This window comes from Alosa pseudoharengus, unplaced genomic scaffold (assembly GCF_046254945.1).
Source record: "Alosa pseudoharengus isolate Yale_2024_CS ecotype anadromous, Long Island Sound unplaced genomic scaffold, YU_APseudo_1.1 YU_APseudo_1.1_scf_3, whole genome shotgun sequence".
In the NCBI taxonomy this organism is placed as follows: Eukaryota; Metazoa; Chordata; class Actinopteri; order Clupeiformes; family Clupeidae; genus Alosa; species Alosa pseudoharengus.
The window spans coordinates 29,565,241-29,576,016 of record NW_027468718.1 but is presented as its reverse complement, the minus strand read 5'-3'; the positions used below and the strand labels follow the sequence as shown (position 1 = coordinate 29,576,016).

At 50.0% G+C, this 10,776-nt stretch overlaps 1 protein-coding gene across 1 annotated transcript in view; it reads right to left on the bottom strand.

Annotated features, from left to right (window-relative positions):
• The window catches only part of lrp2a (low density lipoprotein receptor-related protein 2a), a 67,722-nt gene that overhangs the window by 20,146 nt on the left and 36,800 nt on the right, over positions 1-10,776 (bottom strand). The window contains exons 39-53 of the mRNA XM_076263938.1: positions 9,531-10,451; positions 9,001-9,166; positions 8,688-8,846; positions 8,277-8,566; positions 7,783-7,983; positions 6,361-6,603; positions 6,031-6,156; positions 5,310-5,429; positions 3,789-3,920; positions 2,843-3,044; positions 1,990-2,285; positions 1,248-1,648; positions 866-1,131; positions 472-642; positions 8-231 (exon numbers count right to left, since the gene is read on the bottom strand). Coding sequence (XP_076120053.1) covers positions 8-231; positions 472-642; positions 866-1,131; positions 1,248-1,648; positions 1,990-2,285; positions 2,843-3,044; positions 3,789-3,920; positions 5,310-5,429; positions 6,031-6,156; positions 6,361-6,603; positions 7,783-7,983; positions 8,277-8,566; positions 8,688-8,846; positions 9,001-9,166; positions 9,531-10,451 — 3,918 coding nt within the window. The remainder of the gene's footprint in view (positions 1-7; positions 232-471; positions 643-865; positions 1,132-1,247; positions 1,649-1,989; positions 2,286-2,842; positions 3,045-3,788; positions 3,921-5,309; positions 5,430-6,030; positions 6,157-6,360; positions 6,604-7,782; positions 7,984-8,276; positions 8,567-8,687; positions 8,847-9,000; positions 9,167-9,530; positions 10,452-10,776) is intronic.

Genomic DNA, 10,776 nt, shown 5'->3' with positions numbered 1-10,776 from the left:
GTCTTACCGATGGGCTGCCTGTACGGATGGCAGACGTGGATGTCAAAGGGCCGGTGTGTGGTGTTGACCAGCATGAGCCGCTCGCTGCCGTCGTACTTATTGCCCTTCTCCACGGTACGCGTGTTCCAGTCGGTCCAGTAGACGTAGTCCTCGAACACAGTCAGAGCGAACGGGTGGGCCAGGACGCCGTCGTACACCGTGTGGCGGTGGTGGCCGTCCAGGTCCGAGTACCTGCAGAGCGCATTCGAGGAGGTCAGTCACGATTATGCATTTGGCTGAAGCAAAAACACATTAAGAGATTAGGAACAGAGTGAGATGCAACATGCGGTACAATAAACAGAACATAAGGGGGATTACAATGCTGACAATGCTGCTGAGTTGAGCTTCATAGTGTGTGCAGATGGCATGTGTGTATTATCCTTCATAATCTTCACACATGAGAGACAGAAAAGGGAGGAAAGAGGTTCTCACTCGATGTAGTTGAGGTGAGCATCTGACCAGTACAGATGGTCGTTGGTGTAGTCTATGGTGATCCCGTTAGGCCACTCGAGCTTAGTGGTGATGATGGCGGACTTGTTGTTGCCATCCATTCCCACTCGACCGATAAAAGCTCTCTCGCCCCAGTCTGTCCAGTACACATACCTGTCCGATAAAACAACACACAGTATGTATGTGTGCAGACCATTTGAACTTCGCCAGTGTTGAGTTAAATCATAGATGAAAACAGAGAATTTCATTCAAAACTCTTTGACGGTGCAGCTAGGCATCAAATCATATGTATATTCGACATCAAAATGCCTTTGTTTTGGATGGTATCAACTGCCCCACGGTCCCAACCCTCGAACCCAATGGTCTTGTCTCATACCCGTATTTGGGGTGCAACACGATGGCGCGCGGGTTGTCGAAGCAGTAGGTGTTGTTGGGGTCCACACAATGCTCAGCCAGCCTCCGCACGTAACGCCCGTCCAGTTCGGACACCTTCAGACAGTCCAGGAAGCTGTCCACCCAGTAGAGCTTCCTCCCCACCCAGTCCACAGCCAGACCCTCGGCATGGGGCAGTCCGTTCAGCACCGTCTGCCTGACCGTGCCGTTATAGAACATACGCTCCACCACACGCTTGCTCACGTCCACCTGTAACAGGATCAGGGGTGTAAATAGAGGGGCGTTGTGTCATTCATTAGGATGTTTTGATGTTACTGAAAGACACGGTTTGTGTACATTCAACACAAAGCCTTTCTTCTACACACCCAGTAGATGCGGCTCTCCACGCGGTCAAAGTCCAGGGCCACAACGCTGGTCAGGCCCTGCAGCACCAGTGAGTAGGCCTGGCCGTCAGTGGACAGGTTGCGCAGGTAGTAGCGGTTGCTGAAGAGCAGGTAGGGCGCGATGCCGCTGTTCTGGCGGCAGGTGTGGCCGTCGGGCTCGCGCAGGAAGCCCGGCGCACACTTGCACATGTACGAGCCCAGCGTGTTCTCGCACACCTGGCTGCACACTCCCGGTGTCTCCCCGCACTCGTCGATGTCGTCGCACGTGCGGCCGTCCGACATGAGGCGGTAACCCGGCCGGCACGTGCACAGGAAGCCCGTGAGCGTGTCGGTGCAGTTGTGGTCGCAGCCGTGGATGCTGGTGTCCGTGCACTCGTTGATGCCTGAGGAGAGGAGGACGCGCAGACAAACACACACACACACACACACACACACACACACACACACACGCACACACACACACACACGCACACACACACACACACACACACAGACCACATCATCATGTCAAAATGGCAGTCATCCAGACACAGGTTCTTCAGCAGTCAATTCAAGGACATAAAACTTGATGGCAACTGTGAGTGGAAGGTGTTTCAATAGAAGCAATCTGAAGGTCCGTGCACACAAATGAATGAGCTACAACAGGCTGAACTAATCATGGTAACTACATTGTGCAGCTGTAGTTCTTGGTGAAAGAGATCTGATGCGAGAGGCACACACTCACCACAGCCCTTCTCGTCGCTGTTGTCCGAGCAGTCGTCTGTGTGGTCGCACACTTTCACCATGGCAATACAGTGGCCGTTTTCACACCTGAACTGGCCAGGCGGGCAGGTGGGGGCCGGGGTCCGGCACAGGCTGTCCAGCTCGTCGGACTGGTCCCCGCAGTCATTGTCGCCGTCGCAGACGAAGTCGCGTGACACACAGCGTCCGTTCTCGCAGGTGAACTGGTGATGCTGGCAGGCCGGGTAGGTGCAGCCCTGCTCGTCACTGCCATCCCCACAGTCATTCCGCCGGTCACACCTGAGCACACGACACACAGTAGCCAAGACTTAAACATCTCACCATCTCATCAAGTATCAGACCAGGGGGACTGTCCGGCGCTGCTTATCGAAAGGCCAACAAAGTTAGTGATCGTTTGTTTCCCAGTATTTTCTCCCCTGAAGCCATTACTTAGTCTCTGTGTAAGTGCCAGTCGTAATAATAATAATAATAATAATAATAAGCTTTATTTGTATAGCACCTTTCTTACACAGAATGCAGCTCAGAGTGCTTTACATATGGAACATGTAACACAATAATGAAAAAAAGAATTTCTCTCCTTTTTTGTGGCCGTTTATGATCCAATCAGCAACATATCAGAAATACTTAGTAGTGTATATATTATATATAGGCTTTGCTAACAAATGCTTAGGCTAACGAACATGGTGTGTAGACTTAATGCTGTCTACAGGACTACAGTAGTGGCGAAGAGATCAGGAAGCTAAGGGTGAGAGCTGTTGGTTTGAGTGGCAGGTTACTGGAGTCATCTGCTGACTGAGATGACGGTTGTTTTAGGGATGTTGGCTGGCTGTGTGTACCTGTAGGAGCTGCGAATGCACAGGCCGTTGCTGCAGGAGAACTCATTGGCGCTGCAGGACCTGCGGGTGCAGTTCTGGTGCTCGTCCAGAGCGTCGGCGCAGTCCGCGTCACCATCACACACCCAGTCGCGCGGGATGCACTTCCTCTGCGGGGGCCGGTTGTTGGCGCAGGTGAACTCCGTGGCGGAGCACGAGCGATTGGCTAAAATGAGGAAAAAAAAAAACCCCAATCATTTCTCCAATCGTTCATCTTACAGCTTACTCTTCACGCTCCTCAGTCCCATCTCATCCAATAGCCCACCACAACAATCAACCCAGCCAATCAGCTGGCAGATCCATTCCCCACTGAGAGCCTTGAGCTCAGCCCAACAATGGGCATTCCTCCGCGTTTCGTGTCAATGCGCCGGGGGCGGGAGCCTCCTTTTGTGTGCGGCCAGGCTCCCGCGGTGTCGGCCGCGTGCGGCCGGTTCCTTATTGTTGGGGCGGCCCGCTGCCCAGGGCGCGACGGGAGAGCCCTGATCCCGCCTGAGCCGGGCGGCTGAGTCTCCCACAAAGTGGCGAGTGAGGCGGCCAAAATCAGGAATGTGGCCCACTGAATGCTACAGCCCACCACCACCGTCCACCACCGTCCACCACTACTACTATCAGCAGCAGCGGCATACTGCAAACAGCCACACAGGAGATCCACCAGTCAGCCCTGTTACAGTGACTCATCCATCACGGTAACGACAGGAAGGAGGGAGAGAGCAGAGAGGGATGGAGAGATTAAGAGACAGACACAGAGAGGAGGTAAGAAGAGGAGAAGGGAGGGCAGATAGAGGAGATAAGATAAGTGAGGGAAGAGAAGACGGAGAGAGGGAGCGAGAGATGGAGGGGGTGGAGAGAAGAGGAGAGATGCGAACAGATGGAGGGAATGAGAGGCAAACAAACAGAGAGGAATCCTCACCGCAGCTGTGTCTCTGGTCCTCGTCACTCATGTCGCCGCAGTCGTTGTCTCCGTCACAGAGCCACGAGGAGGCGATGCAGCGGCCGTCGTCACAGCGGAACTGTTCTGTGTTGCACGTCCTCTGCATAGTGGCTGAGGGGCGATGAAGCACAAGTCATGACACTAAACCAACACCTGGAAATGCACCTTTACATTCAACTCTCCTCCATCTCTACAGGTCCAGGTCTCTACAGGTCTTTTCACCTAAACAACCTGATGGACTCTTGACATCCTTACAGTGCAAACATTTGGTGTGCTTGTTGTGTTGTGTGACTTCATCTGATATCTCACTGCTCCACTTTACCCAGAAGTGTGGACTAATATCACTAATGGAAATACTTTGTTTGTAACTTTCTATCCTTTACACCCTCTCTACCCACCATATTTTTATTTAAAAAAAAAAAAATCAATAAAAAGTTAATCACAATTTTTAAAATAATGAGAATTTATAATTAAATGTATAATGATAATTGATAACAATAACTCATTTTAAATTGAAATGTTGAGGTTAAAGCGGTGCTGCTGAGGGCCCAGGCTCCTGTGTGAACAGCGTGGAGAGGAGAGGAGGGGGCTGGAGCTCGGGGGAGGGTGCTGGGAGTCAGCAGGCAGGAATGTGGCAGGCGATGGCAACCCGATCACAGACAGGCACTGAGCACTGATAAAGCAGCTCCCCAACACTGCATCAACTGCAGCACCTAACACCAGCTAAGCACACAGCGCATTTCAACCCATCCATCTCCTGAGCCGTGATGCTTACTAACTAAACCCTTAACGACAGGCAGATGAGTGAATGCTTACTGATAGACTAAAAAACACTTATTCACCATCAAGATAACTTAAGGTCCTCTATCTCCGAGGCATGGAAGGATGATGAGTTAATTTGATATCTAAATATTGTTAGAACATGACATTAAACAAACTGTTGCATCTTACACAGAAATGGCAATAACTAAATTCATGCCTATTGGAGGGTAATTTGAGTGAGTAGAATATTGGCAAAGTAAAGCCAGGAATGGTCAATAAATGTGAATAATCATGTTTATGGTTCACTTTTCTTTAACCAATGATCAAGCTGATCAAAAATATTCATATAGCTAATCTGTCTGAGGTCTGTGATTTCTACCCTCTCACTCATTTGTTTTCCAGTACATCTGGAGTTTAAGTGGGGTTTAAAGACACAGACAAAGACACAGAACTTGCAATTTCTTGGCAACGTGTTGTAAATCACAACCAAAAACAGTGATATGAAGTAAACAAGATGACATGAACATGAACAAGCTTACCAACTCAACCCAACCCAACCCAGCTAGTGAGGTGATGGTGAGCTGTGTCTCTGGCCATGCTGTGCTGAGGAGGGCTACTGCGTGTCTACCTGTATCTGTGTACTCACTGCAGGAGGAGGGCTATTGCGTGTCTACCTGTATCTGTGTACTCACTGCAAGAGGAGGGCTATTGCGTGTCTACCTGTATCTGTGTACTCACTGCAGGAGGAAGGCTCGTCTGAGCCGTCTGTGCAGTCAGTGCCCCCGTCGCAGTACCAGTGCGCTGGGATGCAGCGGCCGCTGGAGCAGCGGAACTCGTTCTGCCCACAGGTGGACGTGGCTGAGGGGAAACAGGGGGGCAGAGGTCAGGCTGAGAACAAAGGGGGCGACCCAGAGCCACTTGCTCAAAGAGGGGGAGCAAGGAAGCGGACATCAATGAATGGACACCCTATACCCATCGACCAACAAAGGGAACAACAGAAACATTCGGGTCCATTCAGCTCAGCTTGAGCCGGATGTTGCTTGGTATTGTTCCGCGGTGGCTAAAAACAGCTGAAATCTCAGGTAACACTTTAAGCTCTAACCACAGTCTGCTGAAAACTGCTGGATGACTTAGTGTTACATTATCTTTGAGAGGTGCCTTTATCTCTGTCATTATCAACAGCATTTATACAATGGGTGTCTATATCTCTGTCATTATCTTAAGCATGTCAACAACAGATAGAAGGAATATAATATAGACCCTTTCAACAAGAAAAACAAAAACAATGCTTGAACGTTCTATTTTGTTCCCAATCTACTTCCGCTTCATTAAGATAACATATGGAATGTTAAAACGGAAGCCTTGTGGGAACAACTATGATGCTGATAATGGAACTCTCTTGAAACGGTCAATATATTGTTTGTCATATCCACCAATTAAACCAAAAACGCTGACTGACCACAGTGTGTGGGACTCTCGTCGCTCATATCCCCACAGTCATTGTCCCCATCACACAGGTAGGAGCGCGGGATGCAGATGTTGGTGCTCTGGCACTTGGTCTGTTCAGGCTGGCAGGTGCGCTCAGCTGCAGCAAACACAGGGGCAGGAAATGATGATTCAACACTCTCACTATCAATGATGAATTACCTTAAGGTTCATTCATTTTCACTTTAAACCTTCAATTTGCCTTTATTGATCGCAACCGCATTTTATTCTCTAGGAACTCTGAAAAACCCGTGCAAAAAATACTTGAATTGACAAAAAAGAAGTTAAAATCCGGCTAACTTACGACAGCTTTGTTCATCTGAGGTGCCATTATCGAAGCAGTTGTTGATGCCGTTGCAGACGTACTCCTTGGCGACGCAGCGGCCGTTGTTGCAGGCGAACTCTGTGTTGGCGTCGCAGGGCCGGAACAGGCAGCCGTCCTCGTCGCTGTTGTCCCCGCAGTCGTTGTAGTGGTCACAGCGGTAGTGGTACGGCACACAGCGGCCGTTCCCACAGGTGAACACCGTCGGATCACAGGTGTGGAAGGCTGTCATTCACAATAAAACCAACACGTCATCTTTACAGCCATCACACGCAAGTGAAGAAAGCTATTAAGAGAGATGGCTGGACATGACCGTTACCTGACAGAGCAATGAATGATAGCACTTGTGGGACTGCATGCAAGAGACAATGGCAGTGAGCAAGAGGTTAGTGAAATTGAAGTTAGTGATATAGTGAAAGGCTAGTTGTGCTAGGAAGCTTACGACATCAAAGAGTGCAAGCATACACACCAAAAGCAGCCAAATCTGCCTTGGATCCTGAACAGGGGAGATTTGGTTGTTATGAGAAGAAGGAGAGAAAGGAACACAAAACACATGCAAAGGGTTTAGAACAGACCGCAATGCAAGAGTGTGATCAGTAAGTGTTAAGGAGGAGAGAAGAATGAAGACAGCACACTGTAATCCTGCATCAGAAGCTACACACATGCAACAGAGTAGTGACAAGTCACACAGAAATCTCATCAAACACCAAAGAACGAAAAAGACGCTGCAATGACACAACACAACACAGCACAACATCAAATTTGCTGAACAAGAATAAGACAACACTGTTGCAAGTCAGAGTGTTATAAAATGTCCAAATGGAAACAAGAGCAAAGCTAAAGGGGTATCTGGGGAGTGTCAACTGAGTAACGCAAAAACATTCCTTGAATGATTAAAGGAGGTGGACTTCAAACAGTGCTATTGGACAACTGGAGCAGTTTGGCGCAGCCATTTCTTTCAAATGTATACAAAAAAATCATAGACTAGATGGGCCTATCCTAGTTACTGGCCAACTATCCTTGAGAATTTTCATGACACACATTAACATAGGAGATGCGAACACTATCTGAAAATTCGACATCTCATTTATCAACTATTAAAAATGGAGAGACATGGACTGTATTATCTCTTGGACTGACTTTAAACAGAAATGTTCTGAATATGACTACACAACGATGACAGGCCAGGCCATTTGAAATGTTAAAAAGCTTAGCATGCAGCATGCCTGCCCACAGAGCTTCAGTGGCTAGGAGTAGAATGATACAGATCACCAATACACACACAAAGTGTACTCATAATCAATAGTATCTAACACCTGCAGGACACATGTTGTGCAGTGCTACGCTAAAGGCTAGCTGGACACCCAGAGCGTGGGCTGTGCAGGACAAGGGTGGGCTTCATACCACAGACTCTCTCCAGCTCGTCGCTGCCGTCCCCACAGTCGTTGTCATTGTCACACTTCCACTGGGCATTGATGCAGCGCCCATTCATGCACGTAAACTGCCCTGGCAGGCACCGGGTACCGTTGTCCGGGATGCAGTGTTTGTTGTCAGCCAGATACCAACGTCCCTCCGACGGGCACTGGCACTCTGCACCCTGTGGCCCTGGAAACAGAAAATGCCGGCGGGTCAGAGACAAGAGCCGTTTGTGGTGCACCCTCAACCAAACAACTCCTTGTGGCCAACATCAAACTCAGAGAGCAAAATTACAACTGACATTTTGAAAGGATTTATAATGACCTATAATTACCTTTATACATATACAAACAATAGTAAATGTTACACATTTAAACAGCTACTAGTAACAATAATCTAGCTTTCATGTGGCCTTTCTTCCAAAGTGAACATGTTTAAAAAAAGGGCCACCTCCTCCTGGGGGATGAATGGCAGCAGCCTACCTGGTGTGCAGATATGGCTGCAGCCTCCATTGAACTGCTGGCAGGGGCTGGTGCACTGCTGCTGCCTGCTGTTGGACAGCACATGGAGGTCCATGGGCCGCGACGGCAGGTTCTGGATCATGACCCGCTGGTCAGCGCCATCGTGCTTGTTGGCGCGGTAGATGCTGCGCGTGTTCCAGTCGGTCCAGAAGATGTGCTGGTCGTAGAGGGTCATGGCAAAGGGGTAGATGGCCGTGCTCACGATCACCTCTCTGTTGGCGCCCGTGAGGGAGCAGCGCTCGATCTTCTGTCTGATAGGCACACACATGAACGCACACACACACACAGAGTTTGTGAAATGGATTAGTTGCTACAGTGCCATCAACACTATTCTGTAATTGAATGTTGACTGAAAGTATCTGTGAGTCTTACAAGCTGGCGTCAGCCCAATAGAGTCTCTGCTCGTCGTAGTCCAGTGTTAGTCCATTGGGCCAAACAAGGCTGGAGTTTACTAGCTCCGTCCGGAAGTTTCCACCCAAGGTAGCACGCTCAATTTTGGCATTGGTCCCCCAGTCTGTCCAGTACATGTACCTGTATCAGGAGCAGATTAAAGTGGATGACTTGAACAACTCGGATGGCTTAAGAGTATATAAAGAGTGTAGAAAAATGGCTATCCTTATCATGTGCCTGATCAGTAGGGACATGATTTGAACTAACCCTCTTACAGTTGTAAATTGTGACTCACCCTCTGCAGGGATCCACCATGATGGCCCTGGGCCGAGGCACACGTGCGATGATGGTCCTCTGGGAGCCATCCACAGCCATGGAGTTGATGGTCTGGTTGATGTAGTCACTGTAGTAGATCCTCTTATTGATCCAGTCATAAGCAACGCCATCAGGGGCTCCCAGATCTATGTTATCACAGAGGAAAGCACTTCAAATAAAATGAGAAAACCTGCATCTACTGGCAGAACTCACAATGCTAATGGTAGTGTCAATAATGAAAACCAACCAACAACAGGCCTATCACAAATTAAATTCCACAGGCAATAGAGCGGTAAATATAGCATTTTGAACAATGCATTGTTTATTATATACAAGCTGTCTAGACAAAGGACACTGTGTGTTGTGTTGCTGCTGCTGTAGTGTAGAGGTGTGCGCACTACGCACATCTATTACAATTCTACAGGTACTGGATACTAGTAACAACGAGTAAGAAGGAAGAAAAGATGTCGCCACACTGCCTCTAAAGCTCCAGTTTAATGGTAGGTTTACCTGAGGCTACTACGATGGCTGGGGAGGTGGGGGAGGACAGGCTCAGGTAACTGATCTTGCTGTGTCCTGCGCCGGAGCTCTGCGTGAAGTAGATTCTCCCATCAGCACGGTCGTAATCCAGGGCCACAGAGGTGCGGGGCACATTGACCACGGGGAAGGGCAGCGCGTGATCCTCGGGGTCCAGCCGCAGGCTCCGCACCGTGCTCTCGGTGGTGTAGATGAGGTAGTCCTCGCGCGACACCGCGCAGGTCATGCCGTCCGCCGCCAGGCTACCGAAGGCGCAGCCGCACTGCTTGGTCTGGGAGTCCGGCATGGCGAAGCAGAAGTGGGCACAGCCGCCGTTGGCCTCCAGGCAGGGGTTGTGGTTGAGCTCCTGGGGCGAGCTGGGCTGCATGCGTTGGTCGAACACCGTCACGTCCCTCAGCATGCCCAGGTTGTCTCGGATAGCCTCGGGCTGCTCGGTGTGCCCGGGCTGCTTGCTGGCCCGTAGGACCTTCTTGAGGTTGCGGTCCACCCAGATGACGCTCTCCTGGAAGACGGTGAGGCCGTACGGGGTCGGGTAGCGGCTGCCGTAGCGCACAATCTCCGTCTCGCCGCCTTCAGGCCGCACGCGGGCGATCATGTCCAGTGAGTCGTCCACCCAGTACACGTGGCCGGTCTGCCGGTCCAGGGCCAGGCCGCGGGGTGTGATGATGCCAGAGGAGACCAGCACGGTGCGGTTGGTGCCATCCAGCAGGGCCCTCTCGATCTTGGGGCTCTGGCCGTAATCGGCCCAGAACAGGTAGCGGTTTCTGGGGTCCACGACGATGTGGCGAGGCATGTCCACCTGGGTCTTCAGAAGCACACGCCGGAAGGTGGTGTTCAGACGGACCACCTCGATGTACGTTTCCGTGAAGAAGGCGTTGGTGAAATACAGGTTTCCTGTACAGAGAGGGGAGGCAACATTAAGCTTCACGAAATATGAAACACTTTTATGATGCCTTGATGCATTCAACGCTTCAGACATTCACCTACTCCCTGACATAACACTGTGCAAGGTCAATGAGCTGCTCTATTAAATCTTCTTCACCCAAATATTAGTTTGTACTCTCCCAGTCCCCATCCCTGGGTCTAATCTGCTTTTCTGTCACCTGTCTCTATTACCGATCCTCAAGTATCAAGTGAACAAAGCAGCTTCACACCTGTTTTTCCTTGGTTGACAGCTAGCTTTTTACAGATTACTAAATTCTGTCACTGCCCACTTAAA